General features: G+C 53.3%; 1 protein-coding gene across 1 annotated transcript in view; it reads right to left on the bottom strand.

Moving 5' to 3' along the window:
- sspo (SCO-spondin) overlaps positions 1–17,500 on the bottom strand; it is a gene marked incomplete at both ends in the record, with an annotated part of 80,657 nt that overhangs the window by 34,083 nt on the left and 29,074 nt on the right. The window contains 31 exons of the mRNA XM_084454546.1: positions 82–252; positions 367–416; positions 735–829; positions 968–1,104; positions 1,618–1,752; positions 2,497–2,667; positions 2,763–2,809; positions 3,004–3,259; positions 3,448–3,618; positions 3,758–3,958; positions 4,121–4,212; positions 4,334–4,459; positions 4,790–4,919; positions 5,164–5,286; positions 5,723–5,914; positions 6,368–6,532; positions 8,053–8,187; positions 9,086–9,241; positions 9,645–9,845; positions 9,951–10,127; positions 11,250–11,391; positions 11,862–12,075; positions 12,908–13,028; positions 13,564–13,585; positions 13,679–13,769; positions 13,885–14,056; positions 14,175–14,342; positions 14,680–14,821; positions 14,992–15,362; positions 15,518–15,580; positions 15,892–15,946. Of these exons, the coding sequence (XP_084310672.1) occupies positions 82–252; positions 367–416; positions 735–829; positions 968–1,104; positions 1,618–1,752; positions 2,497–2,667; positions 2,763–2,809; positions 3,004–3,259; positions 3,448–3,618; positions 3,758–3,958; positions 4,121–4,212; positions 4,334–4,459; positions 4,790–4,919; positions 5,164–5,286; positions 5,723–5,914; positions 6,368–6,532; positions 8,053–8,187; positions 9,086–9,241; positions 9,645–9,845; positions 9,951–10,127; positions 11,250–11,391; positions 11,862–12,075; positions 12,908–13,028; positions 13,564–13,585; positions 13,679–13,769; positions 13,885–14,056; positions 14,175–14,342; positions 14,680–14,821; positions 14,992–15,362; positions 15,518–15,580; positions 15,892–15,946 (4,492 nt within the window). The remainder of the gene's footprint in view (positions 1–81; positions 253–366; positions 417–734; positions 830–967; positions 1,105–1,617; positions 1,753–2,496; positions 2,668–2,762; positions 2,810–3,003; positions 3,260–3,447; positions 3,619–3,757; positions 3,959–4,120; positions 4,213–4,333; positions 4,460–4,789; positions 4,920–5,163; positions 5,287–5,722; positions 5,915–6,367; positions 6,533–8,052; positions 8,188–9,085; positions 9,242–9,644; positions 9,846–9,950; positions 10,128–11,249; positions 11,392–11,861; positions 12,076–12,907; positions 13,029–13,563; positions 13,586–13,678; positions 13,770–13,884; positions 14,057–14,174; positions 14,343–14,679; positions 14,822–14,991; positions 15,363–15,517; positions 15,581–15,891; positions 15,947–17,500) is intronic.

The raw sequence follows: 17,500 nt of genomic DNA, 5'->3' as shown, positions 1-17,500 counted from the left end.
AACCAGCAGTGACATCACTGAGAGGCCGAACCAACGCTGTCCACAGGGGGGTCAGGGTCCCGGCGGGTAAGGGTCACTCACGGTCACAGGGGGCGGCCATGCAGACTCGATCTTGGCGGTCGGGTCCAATACAGGGCAGGCCGCTGCCTGAGCGCTGGGGGCTGGAACAGAACCGGTAGCGGGCCTGGAGACCTGGACCACACGCCGCCGAACACTGGCCCCACGGAGTCCAGGAAGACCACTGACCGTCCGCTACCAGAGAGGAGCTCGAGGTTACGTTTGGGTTAAGGCTACAGCGACCACAAGTGACCACGGCGCCCAGATCAGAGTGTTAATACCCTGAATAAGGACTGAGGACTGACTCACCATCACAGCTGAGCTGAGTGCAGTTCACCGGCCTCCCGGACTCACATGTACTGGGAGAGAGAGAGTAGAGTAGTGAGTTAGGTGATTCATCACCACCCCCTCCCACACACACACACGCACGCACGCACGCACACACCACACACACACACACACACACACACACAGACAGACACACACACACACGCACACACACACACACACACACACACACACACACACACACACACACACACACACACACACAGACAGACACACACACACACACACACGCACACACACACACACACACACACACACACACACAGACAGACTAATCTAATGGGCGCAGGTGTACTGTAGTCTCATATGAGTGTTAGAGGTAGCAGTACCAGTTGTTGCAGTCTCTGGGGACGAGGTCTCCAGGCTCGTACTGCTCTCCGCCCACATCACAGCGACACTCCGACTCCCACACACACACTCCGTCCTGGGGAGGGGGACAAATAACTGCTGTGTGTGTGTGCGTGTGTGTATGTGTGCATGTATCAAATGTGTGCATGTGTGCGCATGTGTGTGTGTGTGTGCGTGTGTGTGCGCGCGTGTGTGTGTGTGAACAGTCCCGAACCTGCAGGGCAGTTCCTCGTGGACACTGACACCCAGGAGTGCAGTTCCTGTGGTGGTCCGTGCTGATGTCAGCGCAGGTGACCGCCCCGGTCACACACGCCCTCCACTCCTGCCCCCCTGGACAAACCCCCCCCCCTCCTGGCAGAGAGCAGAGGACAGCACCGTCAGACCCCCCCCCTGGACAAACCCCCCCCCCCCCCCCCCCTCCTGGCACAGAGCAGAGGACAGCACCGTCAGGCCAGCTGCTCCCCTCACACACTGAACCGCCATTTTCCTTTCCCTACATGATTCAGTCTGAACATGCTCCCATTATACGATTTACGAGACAGGCGTCACTGAAGAGGGAGTCCTCATTGGTTAGTCCCCCTAGCCAATCACAGCATTTGACATCAAATTTAACCCTGTATCGCATTTTGAATATATATTGGGCATTTGATTCAGAGGCTGGAGCCAGGCTAGGCAACAGCAGCTTCAACACCACTGATGAAACGAATAAAACATTCAAATAGTGCTTTAAAATCATGAATATTAATGAATAATACTGATTGAGTGAATTATTCATGTGTGTTCATGCATTTTCAAAGCTGGCTCTACAGATAACTGGACATAAATCTGCATAATTCCAGCGCGGTGGCCGTGGTGAATACAGACCGCAGGGGTGCAGGTTGCAGGCGCTGAACTGCTGGGCAGTGCCGTGGGTCCGGAGCGGCCCACGGGTTCGGTTCCTATAGCCGCCGCCGCACGTCACCGAGCAGTCGGACCAGGCGCTCCACGGCTCCTTCACACCTGGCTCGCCAGAACCAGGACCAGAACCAGAACCAGGACCACACAGAAGCACACACACAGGAAGGATTCACATTGAGATGGCTTTACTTCTGTCACAAGTGTGCATCCTGGATACTGTGCCTGTTTGTGCTATCTATCTATCTATCTATCTATCTATCTATCTATCTATCTATCTATCTATCTATCTATCTATCTATCTATCTATCTATCTATCTATCTATCTATCTATCTATCTATCTATCTACTGTATCTATCTATCTATCTATCTATCTATCTGTCTGTCTGTCTGTCTGTCTGTCTGTCTGTCTGTCTGTCTGTCTGTCTGTCTGTCTGTCTGTCTGTCTGTCTGTCTGTCTGTTTTTTTGACTATACAACATTTCTGTGGCACTTAAAACAAGTCGTATTAATTAGTCCTGATGAGGTCGCCTGACTGAGCGAGGTCTTGGGTCAGGTGACGAGGTGGCCTGACTGAGCGAGGTCTTGGGTTAGGTGACGAGGTGGCCTGACTGAGCGAGGTCTTGGGTCAGGTGACGAGGTGGCCTGACTGAGCGAGGTCTTGGGTTAGGTGACGAGGTGGCCTGACTGAGCGAGGTCTTGGGTTAGGTGACGAGGTGGCCTGACTGAGCGAGGTCTTGGGTCAGGTGACGAGGTGGCCTGACTGAGGGAGGTCTTGGGTCAGGTGCTATCGTAGCCTAGTAGAAGCCCAACATACTGCGCTGTAGTTATGACATCACTTCCTCTCACCATAGCAGGGCTCCAGACTGCAGGTGTCCATCCCCACCCTGTCGCCCCTGCAGGCACGCCCCCCAAACGCAGCCGGGGGATTGGTCCCCGAGCGGTACCGCCTCCTCACACCCACGTCACACGTGCGACTGCACGCGCTCCACTGGGTCCAGCTGCTCCACCCACAATCCACTGGGATAAGAACAATGGGGAGAGTTGGAATAAGCTAGGAAAAACATTAAGATTCCACATTGGGCAGGAAATTAGCCAAACAGTAACACACTCACCTGGACAGGGCGCTGTGCTACACTCCATCTCTCCATTATGGCAGGTGCTGACACACACACACACACACACACACACACACACACATACACATGCACACACATAAAACAAATGATCTACAATTTTCAAGTTCAATCAAATATGTTTAGGAATAACTAAAATGGACAACACACGAATGAAGAATAAGCTGTGTGTTTCCTTCCCTGTAGGGCAGACAGATCACCAGTAAAGTAAAGAGTGTACCAGTTGTTGCAGGCGTCCACCTCTACACCGGCGCCGGCTGGGTAAAGCGCCCCCTGGTGGTAGCAGGGACACTGTGCCAGGGGCACGCAGGTCCTGTTGAGCAGGTAGAATCCCAGGACGCAGTAGCAGCCGTCGTAGCACTTGGTGGCGCACTGCACCTCTGTGGACGTCATGTCTAGACAAACGCGCGGGCACGCACCCCCGTGCTCCTGGCACTGCCCTGCTGTCATGTACACCATCCCCTCTGGACACACACCTGGGAAACACACACACACACAATGTAAATGTACTGCAAACACATGGAAGCACAATCCCCCGACAACAACCAAAATGCATAGATTTCAAATAAATAATGCTCAAAAAACACAGTCCTGATTTCAAAAATATGCAATTATTACACTATATACGGGAGTTAAAGTTTAGGCAGATTATCTATGTCAGTACCTGAGCAAGGGTGGGAGTTGCAGTCTCGTGTCTGTATGTGGGGACCAGGACAGCTGCTGCCCCCATGCTGTGCGGAGGGGGTATTACAGAAGCGCTCCCTGGTCTGGACACCAGAGTCACACTCCGACGAGCACTGGGACCAGTGAGACCAGTCCGACCAACCGCCATGCACTGTGGAGGGACAAGGGGCGCGAAGCAACACAATGAAGGGCTGTGTGTGTGTGTGTGTGTGTGTGTGTGTGTTTGTGTGTGTGTGTGTGTGTGTGTGTGTGTGTGTGTGTGTGTGTGCGTGCGTGTGTGTGTGTAGTACCTGGACAGTGCACGGTGTTGCAGGGCTCCTGTTCCTCTGTGTCTCCATCGCAGGCGGAGTGTGTGTGTGTGTGTGTGTGTGAGTGCGTGTGGTTGCAGCTTCGGAACCTGCGCCTCATCCCCACCTCGTCCACGTGGTTGAAACAGGTCTTACTGCACTCCGACCACACCGTCCACTCCCCCCACAGCGCCCCCTCCTGCTCTGGGGCTGCAATTACACCCAGGAACACGTTATTCAGAATAGTTTATAGTAGTGTATTAATAAAAGGCTCCTTTTCATATTTTCATACGGTGCTGATGTTGTGAGTGTAGTATTGCTGTGTACTGTTCTGATGTGACGCGGTGTGAGAGGTCTGGTCCTTACTAGGAGGACAAGGGGTGAAGCACTGTCGGGCCTCTGCAGAGTCCCCGGGACAGGGCTGAACTCTGACCCCTCCTGCTGGGCTCAGGGCAGACCTAGGACAGAGAGACCGCACAAGGACACGCAAGGACGGCCGGGTTAGCTAGGACCGAGGTTAGAGGATGAGGACATGGTCAGGACAAGGCCGGCGTGGATACGGGTCGTGACCCCGCCCACCTGTAACGCTGCTGTATCCCGACACCACATCTGCTGCCGCACGGTGTCCATGACAACCAGGCCGACCATTCACAGCTGGCGACGCAGCTGGAGTTGTCACAGGCGACGCGGCCGACTTGACACACACTGGTGGGACATACAAGACATGGGGTACGGTCAGGGTACGGTCAGGATACGGTCAGGATACGGTCAGGATATGGTCAGGATACGGTCAGGGTACGGTCAACACATCTGGGGTTTGGGCCCTGGGTAGATCCCCCACTGTAAGAGGGCTTATTTGTCAAGCGTGTGTGGTGTGCGTGCGTGTGTGTGTGTGTGCGCGTGTTTGTGTGTGTGTGTATGTGTGCGTGTGTGTGCGTGTGTTTGTGTGTGTGTGTATGTGTGCGTGTGTGTGTGTGTGCATTGGTGTGCGTGTGTGTGCGCGTGTGTGTGTGTGTGTGCTTGCGCATATCTCACCATGTGGTGCATTTGTCCCTGTTGACCACTTGTCCAGGCTTCAGGATCAGCCCCTCCCAGTGACACAGACACTGACTGCCATTCACACAGCGTCCGTTCTGTAGGAGAAGCCCAGGGGGACAGCGGCAGCCTGGAGACACACACACACACACACACACACACACACACACACACACACACACACACACACACACACACACACACACACACACACACACACACACACACACACATTTGAATGACTCTATTTGTGTGCACATAATTCAACGAAATCTTGAACACAAACAGCAGATGTGGAAGCATTTGACACTCACTGACTGCCACACACACACACACACACACACACACACATACACACGCGCGTGCGGCCCTACCCGGCACGCATGTGGAGGAGCAGTTTCTGAGGGAGCTGAGGTTTGCGCAGCTGGGGGGGCAGGGCGCCACTGTGCCCGCCTGGCAGTCTGCCTCCGTCACCACCACCATGCCGTTAACGCAGCCTGCGGAGCGGAAACACCACAGAGAGACCGGCGTTAGTGAGGCGCCGTGTCACGGCCCCCCTCGCCGGTCGGAGAGACCGGACCCCCGGCGCCACCCACCTGTCTGAGCGCCGGTCCCGAGGTCACCCACCTGTCTTAGCGCCGGTCCCGAGGTCACCCACCTGTCTTAGCGTCAGTCCCGGGGTCACCCACCTGTCTGAGCGTCGGTCCGGGGGTCACCCACCTGTCTGAGGGTCGGTCCCGGGTCAGAGGTCACCCACCTGTCTGAAGGTCGGTCCCGGGGTCACCCACTTGTCTGAGGGTCGGTCCCGAGGTCAGGGGTCACCCACCTGTCTGACCGTCGGTCCCGGGGTGACCCACCTGTCTGAAGGTCGGTTCTGGGGTCAGGGGTCACCCACCTGTCTGAGGGTCAGTCCCGGGGTCAGAGGTCACCCACCTGTCTGAAGGTCGGTCCCGAGGTCACAGCGCTGACCGCCGCAGCTCTCCGTCTGCAGGCTCATCCCCCGGCAGTCACGCCCCCCGTTCTTAGGGGGGGGGTCTGAGCAGGTTCGGTTCCTCCTCCTGACCCCCCCGCCGCACTGGACGTCACACGCCGACCACACCGTCCACTCAGACCACTGACCGTCCACTGGGGGGGGGAGGAGGAGGAGGAGGAGGAGGAGGAGGAGGAGGAGGAGGAGGCAAGGGAAGTTTATTTGTAGCACAAGCAACAAGCATCAAGACAAAGTGCAAGAAACACATAAAAGGTAATATAAAACAAAATGCAAAAAAAGGACAGTTGAAACAAAATGCAGGAAAAAAAAAAAATACAGGGATAAAAGTTACAGTGCAGTGTATGAATGAATAATTATTTGATTTAATCAAAAGCAGCGGCAAAAAGACAAGTCTTCATTCTTGATTTAAAATAACTGAGAGTTGCAGCAGACCTGAAGTTTGTTCCAGATATGTGGAGCATAGAAACTGAGCGCTGAGAGGAGGAGCCAGAGAAGAGAGAGAGGGGAGAGAGAGGAGGAGGGGAGACCAAAGAGAGGGATGAAGAGAGAGAGACAGAAGGAGGCGTAGGGAGAGAGATGGTGCTGACCTGGGCAGGCTGTGGGGAAGCAGGCGCGGCTGTCGAACTGGGCCCCCCCACAGGCGCCCCCGGGGCGGGCCTCCCTCAGGACGTCCCTCTGACGGAACAGGGACCCCAGGCCGCAGGTCACCGTGCACCGGCTCCACGCGCTCCAGGGGGACATGACGCAGTCCACTGAGGGAGGAGGGACTCATTTTTTGTTTATGCTCCAGAGGCACTGAGGTTGTCCGCATTTACAGTGACAACGAGCAAACAATACACAAACAATAGCAAACTATAAAAGGGCAGATACACCGGAGGGTATACACAGTAACTAAAACAGGAGGGTATATACAGTAACTAAAACAGGAGGGTATATACAGTAACTAAAACAGGAGGGTTTATACAGTAACTAAAACGCCTCAACTCAATATTAGAATAGTAAAAAAAAAAAAGAAGCTTCTCCAACTCCCGTTTAATTTTTATTTATTTATTAACTGCATATCTCTCCAGTACAATATGTTATTAAATTGTAGCCTCTATGTGATCTAGTGCATCCGTATCGAATGACAGATAGAGGATAATGGCCTGAGCAGATGCAGTCTGATATCTTCGCTGAGTACAGTATGTTCCTAAACACATCCGTCAGTGGGGTCTCACGGGCGAGGTCACATGCCTTGAGTACACTGGGATCTGGCACTGGCATGTCCAATGACAGATAGCGGGTTAGAGCCAGCAGATGCAGTCTTGGGTGAATCTGCACTGAGCATATTCCTGTACATCAAGGAAAGGACATGGGCGGTCACTGGCTCAGCGTGAGGTCTCATTGCTGGTTTTGATTACACCCTGCGACCGTAGTTCTGTATCTTCCTAAGATACTCAATTATCAGGGCAGGAGTGCCATTTTTAGACTGTGATCTAGGGCTACCATATTGAATTCTTCTTCTTCTTTGTCTTCTTCTTCTTCTTCTTCTTCGTCGTGTGGGTTCGTTGTCACGTCCTCTCCCCCCAGGCTCGGGGCCGAGGGGCTATCCTTTTACCACCCCGAGCCTGGGTGAGGGGTCACCCGGGCTATATATCCTGACACACCTCCAGGAGCCATGTCACCGCTTCGTCATCCACGACCGTCAGGCCACGTGTTCCGTTGGGTGTCCGATATATCGGACAGTCCTGGATGACGTGGTCTGCGGTTTGTTCCTCGGCGCCACACTCGCACGCCGCACAGGATATCAAGCCCCATCTGTGCATTGATTAGCGGATGCATCCAACCATATCGAATTACATAGTATTTTACTTGATTTCTTATCTTTATATTTTATTGTGTTTGATCTTCCATCTTATTTTCCTGCTTTTTGTTTATTTTATGTCTATTTTTATGTGAAGCACTTGCACATGCATACTCTGCGTTTTGAGCTGCATTTATTTCTATTAAAGGTTCTATACAAATACAGTTTTATAATACAATTAAATGTACTTTCTAGTTATTATTATTATTATTACTATTATTATTATTATTATTATTATACTGTATATGCTTCTCCATCATCTGTCTGCCTTCTGCTCATAAAGATGATTATTTACAGTTGTACCTATATGTTATCTACCGTTTTGTTCATGAGCACAGATGCCATAGAAAGACACCATGATTTACACTAACTGAACTACAATTCCCTGAAGGTGTGAGGCTGTAACCTTTGCCCCCTGACCAGTCGTACCGCAGTCGTTCTCGTCAGATCCGTCAGCGCAGTCCCTGTGGAGGTCGCAGCGGCGGTCCAGGTGGACACACTCTCCGCTGGCGCAGGAGAACTGCTTGGGGGAGCAGGGGCCGGGGGCCGGTCTGGGGGTGGAGCCTGAGGAGGACGAGGACGGGGAGGCGGGGTTAGCGCAGACAGCCAGATGTGAGAACCGACATCCCGACAATAGGTGGCAAATATAGGCAAGGTAATGCAAGGGTGTTCAACACCGTAGAGAGTAGTCGGACATTGATAAGAGGTTTTCTGCTGACTCAAGTATAGTTTTTTCTGTTGTTTCTATTCTCAGTGCCAGGACCATATGGTCAGAATCTAGGAATAGAGGGAAGACCAGGTCAAACAGTAAAAGCCAACTAGGCTGATGCACGGATGTATACGGGCGTAAGACTGAACTATGTATAGAATCTATGACTATAAAGATGGGACAAACTCAATGCTATGTTGTCCGATCAGAGGACACTGTGTCTCTGTGACTGACCCAGGATCCTGTCTGCTGTTATACTCTGAATGGAGTGAGTCTCTGTGACTGACCCAGGATCCTGTCTGCTGTTGTATTGAGTCTGATCTACAATTCTGTTCCGGCGTAATACTTCCTCTCGGCCATTCTTCAAAACCAAACATCCATCATTTATCAGACATTAATCCGAAAGGGATTTTCTGGGTCCAGCACTTCACAAGGTCTGTCTACTATATCATTAGAATTCAACTCTGAAGTATCATTTGAGGACTTGAAGCCGTTCGGTCTCATGTCACTGTGATGTTCTAAGGGGGAGGGGTTTGGTGATGTTCTGAGGGGGAGGGGTTTGGTGATGTTCTGAGGGGGAGGGGTTTGGTGATGTTCTGAGGGGGAGGGGTTTGGTGATGTTCTAAGGGGGAGGGGTTTGGTGATGTTCTGAGGGGGAGGGGTTTGGTGACGTTCTGAGGGGGAGGGATTTGGTGATGTTCTGAGGGGGAGGGGTTTGGTGATGTTCTGAGGGGGAGGGGTTTGGTTCCGTACCGCAGCGCTCCTCATCGGACCCGTCCGGGCAGTCCGGCGTCCCGTCACACGCCCTGGATGCGTCCACGCAGCCCAACGTCCGGCACGCGAACTGGCCCTCCACGCACAGGATTCTGGGTAGGCCGCCGTCATGGGGAGTAGTCGTGATCCAGGGGGCTGTGGGGAGGAGGGACCCGAAAGAGGTCAAAGGTTAGACTCTGAGGAAGAATAACAACTCATCATGAGGAAATATGTTTGAGTAGACCCTGACACAAACAGTTGTTATTGGATTATTGTATTGACTGTTTACTTATTGGTTTCTGACTGAATCAACACTTGATTGTATTGACTGTGGACGTTACTTGACTGAGGGTTGTGCAATATGTCAACTGAGGGTTGTGCAATATGTTGCCATTGATATTTACTGTCTCCTTAAATCCATGTGTGGAGGATGATTGCGATGTCTGTCTTGTGACCTGCAGGACCAGCGCAGTCCACAACAAATTTCCCCACAGCGACAATAAAGTATATGAAAAAAACCCCAGCCACATCACCACTGCGGTCTCTCTGTGTCTCTCACCCGGTGTTTGGAGCCCAGGCCCCCCGCGGCTCTGGGTGCTGGTTCCCATCCCTGGCTGGCCCGGGGCAGGGGTGGCGATGCCCGGGCGGCCATCTTGGGGCGTCTTGGTGTGGAGGCCCGGGGCTCCGGTGGTGTGATTCTGGAAGCCTGGTCCTCCTGTGGGAAAGGTGTGGTTCTGCACCCCTGGAAAACCTCCAGTTCCTGGTCAGAACGTATTTGAATAGAAATCAACCAACGTCCAATCAAATCAGCTTGATTCTGTACTTCAGAGGCCTTCGCAGACCAACCAGCAGCCTGTCCACTCACCACAGTTGATCTCGTCGGAGTGGTCCTTGCAGTCCAGCCGGCCGTCACACAGTGCAGAGATGGGGACACACTCCTCACTGCTACGGCAGGAGAACTGTCCTGGCTTACAGCGCTGCACCGTCACCACCGCGCCACCAGGGTGCGACGTGGTCACACCGCTGGGGGTCACCAGCTCATCTGTCACAGAGAGAGGAAGAGAGAAACCTCGTGGTATCAGGCCCTGTCAGGTCAGTGCATAAGGGATATAATCCATCCTCACAATGTGACTAACATCTAAGATCTAAGGGAGTTTTAGGTCTCAATAGACGACCCAGTTTAAGGATTAAGAAGTGGACAGCGAGCAACTACCTTCAACTGAATGCAGCTAAGACCGAAGTCTTGATCTTGGCGTCGGACAGTGTTGCCACTAGGGTGGCAGATCACATGGGGTCCCTCAGTGGAAATGTACGCCTCAACCTGAGGAACCTTGGTGTGACTTTTGATCAGTCTATGCATCTAGACAAGCATGTTTAGTCTTTAACTCAACCCTGCTTTTTCCATCTGAGGAATATCGCAAAACTCAGGTCCATTGTTGCTCATGGTGAGCTGGAAATGTCTGTCCATGCTTTTATATCCTCCAGGTTGGACTATTTTAAATTCTCTGTTCACCTGCTTGGTGACAAACAAAGCATCTGTGGACCAGCTGCATCTGGTCCAGAATGCCACGGCCAGGCTGCTCACCAGGGCCAAGAAATCGTGCCACATCACCCCCATCCTGGCCTCCCTGCACTGGCTCCCTGTGCACCTCAGGATCCACTTCAAGGTCCTGGTGTTCACCTACAGAGCCCTCCATGGACAAGCCCCCGCCCACATCTGCGACCTCATCCACCCCTTCTCCTCTCCTCCAGCCGGTCCCTGAGGTCGTCCGTCCGACCAGGGGCTCCTGGTGGTGCCTCGGACCAGGCTAAAGACTAAGGGTGACCGAGCCCTTGGGGCTACGGCCCCTAGGCTCTGGAATGCCCTACACCAGGACCTGAGAGCCTCAACTTCTGAGAACTCTTTTAAAAAACTCTTGAAGACCCACCTGTTCAGACAGGCTTTTGGTGATCTGTAGCCCAACTATTGACCCCCCCCCCCCCCCCCCCCCCATGTTGTCATGATTGTTGCCTATGTGAACTGTATGTTTATTTGAATTCTCCACTGTAAAGCACTCTGTGCACTCGTGCTGAGAAGAGCGCTCTATAAATAAAGGTTTACTTACTTACTGTACTTGCAGTTTGAATAAAGGATGGGTTAGAAAACGCTGGTGGTTCTGCTCACCTCCTCTGCAGCCCAGGATCTCCACGCGGAGGTAGAAGGTGTGGCGGAACTCCACGGGGATGATGCGCAGGTAGCGCGCCCGGACCAGCCGGTCCAGCCAGCGGGTCACAGGAGTCCGGCCCACCATGCGCACCTCAAACACCTAAAAGACCGGGTCAGGGGACAGAACCATCAGGCTCTACAGACCCGGAAGACTGAACGATGGAGAGAAAGATAGAGATAGAGACAGAGAGACAGAAAGAGAGAAAGAGAGAGAGAGACAGAGAGAGAGAAAGAGAGAGACAGAGAGAGAAAGAAAAAGAGAGAGAGAAAGAGAGAGACAGAGAGACAGAAAGAGAGAGAGAGACAGAAAGAGAGAGACAGAGAGACAGAAAGAGAGAGACAGAGACAGAGAGAGAGAGAGAGACAGAGAGACAGAGAGACAGAAAGAGACAGACAGACAGAGACAGAGAGAGAGAGAGAGAAGAGAGAGACAGACAGAGAGACAGAGAGAGAGAGAAAGAGAGAGAGAAAGAGAGAGACAGACAGAGAGACAGAGAGAGAGAGAGAGACAGAGAGAGACTACTGGATACTGAGGCTGTAGTAGGAGCTGAGAGGGCTGGTAGGCCGTACCTTGGCAGGGCTGCCCGGCCTGCTGCTCTGGGTGTAGTCGCTGAAGTATCGGGGGTGCAGCGCGAAGGCCAGCCGGTACTTGGTGAGGTAGCCCCACATGCGCTCGCCCCCCTGGGTCACGACCCCGGACACCCACGTGGGCTCCAGGAAGTCCACCTGGAAGTAGGGCTGGGGGTCAGCAGGCAGGGGGCTCCACCCCGGCTCCATGACCAGACTGAGGAGAGAGAGAGAGAGAGAGATAAGAGAGAGAGAGAGAGAGAGAGAGAGAGAGGGAGAAGAGAGAGAGGGATAAGAGAGAGAGAGAGAGAGAGAGAGAGGGAGAAGAGAGAGAGAGAGGGATAAGAGAGAGAGAGGGATAAGAGAGAGAGAGAAGAGAGAGGGATAAGAGGGAGAGAGAAGAGAGAGAGGGATAAGAGAGAGAGAGAGAGAGAGAGAGAGGGAGAGAGGGAGAAGAGAGAGAGGGATAAGAGAGAGAGAGAGAGAGAGAGAGGGATAAGAGAGAGAGAGGGAGAAGAGAGAGAGAGAGGGATAAGAGAGAGAGAGGGATAAGAGAGAGAGAGAAGAGAGAGGGATAAGAGTGAGAGAGAAGAGAGAGAGGGATAAGAGAGAGAGAGAGAGAGAGAGGGAGAGAGGGAGAAGAGAGAGAGGGATAAGAGAGAGAGAGAGAGAGAGAGAGAGAGAGAGGGAGAAGAGAGAGAGAGGGATAAGAGAGAGAGAGAGAGGGAGAAGAGAGAGAGAGAGGGAGAGAAAGAGGGAGAAGAGAGAAAGGGAGAGAGAGGGAGAGAGAGAGAGGGAGGGAGAGAGAGAGAGAGAGAGAGAGTGAGAGAGAGAGAGAGAGAGAGAGAGAGGGAGAAGAGAGAGAGAGAGAGAGAGAGAGAGAGAGAAGGAATGTACTGAGACATGAGTACATACATGTAATATCTCTGTCTCTGTGACTGTTGATGGTAACAAGGCAAACGTCAGAACACATTGACATCAATGCAAACGTGTGTTAATGATAACTGCGTGTGCTGCCTCTCTCTGCGCGACGTGGCCTGAACACTCACACGTTGGGGACGATGTTGAGGCGGCCGGCGTCGGCAGGATTGTTCGCCCGGTAGGTTGAGGAGGTCAGCTGACCATAGCGAATTCGCCCGTCCTCCAATCCCAGCGCAGAAGAACAGATTCCTGAGGGGTTCAGTCAGACACGAGGACATTTATTATTTATATTACACATTTATTATTTATATACGCTTTTTTGAATTTGCCCAATGAGACGGCATCCAAGTCCAATTTGAAGATAATTAGAGAAATCTCACAATAAAAGCAGCTTTACCCAGCTCGGTTTTGACTCGAGAGACCTAGTGGAAAGGACTTGCTTTTTGGATTTCTCCCCAAAAGAGTTGAAGGGTTGAAGAGTACTCAGCCCCTCTAAAGTACTACAGATAAACACTCGTTTAAAAAGTATCATGATAGTTTCTTTCTTGTGACTTGTTATTGACCCTTTGACTATGCCACAAGAAAGGGCCCCTGGGCTCTTGGGCCCCTGAGCTCTTGGGCCCCTGGGCTCTTGGGCCCCTGGGCTCTTGGGCCCCTGGGCCTGGGCCCGGTAGGCCTGTTCGGTAATATGTCTTTGCTAACGTGTAACGTGTTTTTTTCAGTAAACCAAAAATCAGATTGTCCAAAAGAGTTCAAAAACTATTTAAAAGTGTAGTATACTCACCCCTGTATCCGGGCCCCCCATCCTGTGGACAGAGAGAAAACACACTGATCACACGCACGTCGGAGGAGAGCAGGACCAGACACACTCACACGGACCGCGCGTCACACCGTCTCACCGTGGGCGTGACACCCGGGAGCGTGATGGCGGCCATGGAGGGCGTTCTGAGGGGCGCGGGGGTGGGGGTGATGTTCGCCTCGCTGTACGGCCTGAAGGATGCAGAACACGGCGCTGGTCAGAACGAGGGCGCCGGTCTTCATATAGAAGAGCACTAGACAGGACAGTACTGTAGGTGTGTGTGTTTGTGACGTAGAACACCGTCACCTGTCTGATTGCGTGGTGTCGTTGGCGTGAGGGTGGCAGCCTGTCTCGTCCTCTCCCTTGGGACAGTGGGGGATCCCGTCACAGCGTAGGGTGGCGTTGATACAGCCCCCTGGTGGAGGGCAGGAGTACTGACCTTTGGGGCAGCCTCGAGGCGTCGGGGAGGGCTGAGTACCTGAGAAGGATGTTACCATAACACACCAATGATACCATGTTATTATGTAAATACTGTACTCAGTTCACCTTGAAAGCTCCGGTATGTTCCTCCCCACAGAGAGGCCGTCTTCCCTCACCACAGAGCAGCTCGTCGGAGCCGTCGCCGCAGTCGTTGACCCCGTCACACACCGCCCCCTGGGGGCCAGCGGGGACACAGCGGCCATTCCCACAGCGAAACTCCCTCTCTCTGCAGGGACGGGGGGGCACCACCGGCGGGGGAGATGCAGTGGTCAACCAGCGGAGGGCTAGGGAGGAGGAGAGGAGAGGAGAGGAGAGGAGAGGAGAGGAGAGGAGAGGAGAGGAGAGGAGAGGAGAGGAGAGGAGAGGAGAGGAGAGGAGAGGAGAGGAGAGGAGAGGAGAGGAGAGGAGAGGAGAGGAGAGGAGAGGAGAGAGGAGGAGAGGGAGGAGGGGAGAGGGAGGAGGAGAGGAGAGAGGAGCGGAGAGAGGAGAGGACAGGAGAGGAGAAGAGAGGAAAGGAGAGGATGACTTCTTCAGGATGACAGTCCTGCATGACTGGCTGCTTATTCAATCCCCCATTTACGGCAAACCAGCCTCATCCACCACCGAGAGGAACGAACTAACCATCTCCACAGCCCATGAGCTCCAGGCGGAGGTATATGCCGTTGTGGAAGTCGTGAGGCAGCACGCGCACATACTGAGCCGCCACCATCCTGTCCAGCCTGCTCTCCACCGCGCCACGGTCCTCCTGGTTCCCACGAAACACCTGGAGAGAGTACGGCAGGTGACACGCTCGTGTGGATCTATCCTCAGCCTAGACAGATGTACAGTTAGCTGTTCCCAGTCACAATAGTCACATCGGTGTGCCACGTGAAATTCACCGCCATGTTTTTTTCTGAACAAAAAGCCGCAGAGCGTGTGTGAGAGGAGGCGGACCTTGGCCCTGGGGCGGGCGTCGGTGATGAGCTCCTGGTAGGTGTGCCACAGCCTCCCGTCGGTGCTGAACTGCAGGTAGAAGCTGGACACGTAGGCGTCGAACACCCCGCCTCCCTGGGTCACCAGCCCGGTGACGTTCCGGGGCCTCAGCAGGTCCAGCTGCAGGTAGGGGGTCGGGTGGGAGGCGTCGCCGGGGGCCCCCGGGGGCAGGTCCCTGTACTCCTCAGGCTCCGGGCTCCAGCCCTGGAGGTCGGTGCGGGGGTCCCGGCCATGCAGGCGGCCAGCGCTGGGGGGGTGACCCCGCTGGTGGGAGGAGGAGCTAAAACTGGAGTCAGGAAGAGACCCCACACCCAGCGGAGACCAGCACTCGTCTGAAAACACACACACACACACACACACACACACACACACACACACACACACACACACACATACTGACCTGTAACAAACCAGATCTCCTACATAGCGTAACATTTTGCTGATTAAGGAAAAGGGAAGTGCTTGATGAAGGCAGGAGGACACTGACCTCCATGGGGAAGTGGGTATGTGGGCACAGCGCCCCCTGCTGGTGTGGTGGGCTGGCTGCTCACTGTCAGGGGCGCAGGGGTCGTCGTCACGGTGACATTGACACCTAACAGAGGGAACACACTGACCACTGAACTGAAGGAGGGACACGTTTATTCCTATGGATCTCAAACTTGGTGATCTTGCCGTCTAAGAAAAAAATAATGTTCTCATGCTCTTCCACCAAATGGAAAATTCGGTGTGCTCCCCCATTTGACTTTGATCAAGACCTTCCAATAATGACGTTTCTCTGTTCCTGACATGGAGCTTGAAATAGGAAATATTGACAGACAAAGGCTTACATGTAAAAGATAATATACAATAGGGGCAGGTTACCTGGTCCTTCACAGTAGCAACATCTGTCACCCTCCCCTGGAACCAGACTTTGACCCTGTAACACACACACACACACACACACACACACACACACACACACACGCACACACACACACACACACACACACACACACACACACACACACACACACACACACACAGGGGATTGTGTTGCTAAGACACATGACGGCAGCAGGAAATCTGTGAATACTGGGTAAACAGAGCTACAGATTGTATTCTTGAGGAACTACCCTGGAACATTTGCTTAAGATAAAACGTGCACACAAAGCCTAGCGCAGAGAGGGAAGAAACAAACACACCCAGCCTAGCACAGAGAGGGAAGAAACAAACACACCCAGCCTAGCACAGAGAGGGAAGAAACAAACACACCTAGCCTAGCACAGAGAGGGAAGAAACAAACACACCCAGCCTAGCACAGAGAGGGAAGAAACAAACACACCCAGCCTAGCACAGAGAGGGAAGAAACAAACACACCTAGCCTAGCACAGAGAGGGAAGAAACAAACACACCCAGCCTAGCACAGAGAGGGAAGAAACAAACACACCCAGCCTAGCGCAGAGAGGGAAGAAACAAACACACCCAGCCTAGCGCAGAGGGAAGAAACAAACACACCCAACCTAGCGCAGAGAGGGAAGAAACAAACACACCCAGCCTAGCACAGAGAGGGAAGAAACAAACACACCCAGCCTAGCACAGAGAGGGAAGAAACAAACACACCCAACCTGAACACCATCCACCTCCACAACCTGAACACCACCCACCTCCTCAACCTGAACACCATCCACCTCCTCAACCCCAACACCATCCACCTCCTCAACCCCAACACCATCCACCTCCTTAACCTCCAACACCATCCACCTCCTCAACCTGAACACCATCCACCTCCTCAACCCCACCATCCACCTTCTCAATCTTCAGCACCATCCACCTCCTCAACCTGAACACCATCCACTTCCTCAACCCCAACACCATCCACCTCCTCAACCTGAACACCATTCCCCTCCTCAACCTCCAACACCCTGAACACCATCTACCTCCTCAACCTCCAGCACCTGAACACCATCCTTCCTCCTCAACCCCAACACCATCCCCCTCCTCAACCCCAACACCATCCACCTCCTCAACCTCCAGCACCTGAACACCATCCACCTCCTCAACCTCCAGCACCTGAAAACCATCCACCTCCTCAACCTCCAGCACCTGAACACCATCCACCTCCTCAACCTCCATCACCCTGAACACCATCCACCTCCTCAACCTGAACACCATTCCCCTCCTCAACCTCCAACACCCTGAACACCATCTACCTCCTCAACCTCCAGCACCTGAACACCATCCTTCCTCCTCAACCCCAACACCATCCCCCTCCTCAACCCCAACACCATCCACCTCCTCAACCTCCAGCACCTGAACACCATCCACCTCCTCAACCTCCAGCACCTGAAAACCATCCACCTCCTCAACCTCCAGCACCTGAACACCATCCACCTCCTCAACCTCCATCACCCTGAACACCATCCACCTCCTCAACCTCCATCACCCTGAACACCATCCACCTCCTCAACGTCCAGCACCTGAACACCATCCA

Source organism: Borostomias antarcticus (assembly GCF_949987555.1).
Source record: "Borostomias antarcticus genome assembly, chromosome: 2".
NCBI classification, from domain to species: Eukaryota; Metazoa; Chordata; class Actinopteri; order Stomiiformes; family Stomiidae; genus Borostomias; species Borostomias antarcticus.
The sequence above is the reverse complement of the archived record's forward strand: the minus strand, read 5'-3'. Positions and strand labels throughout refer to the sequence as shown.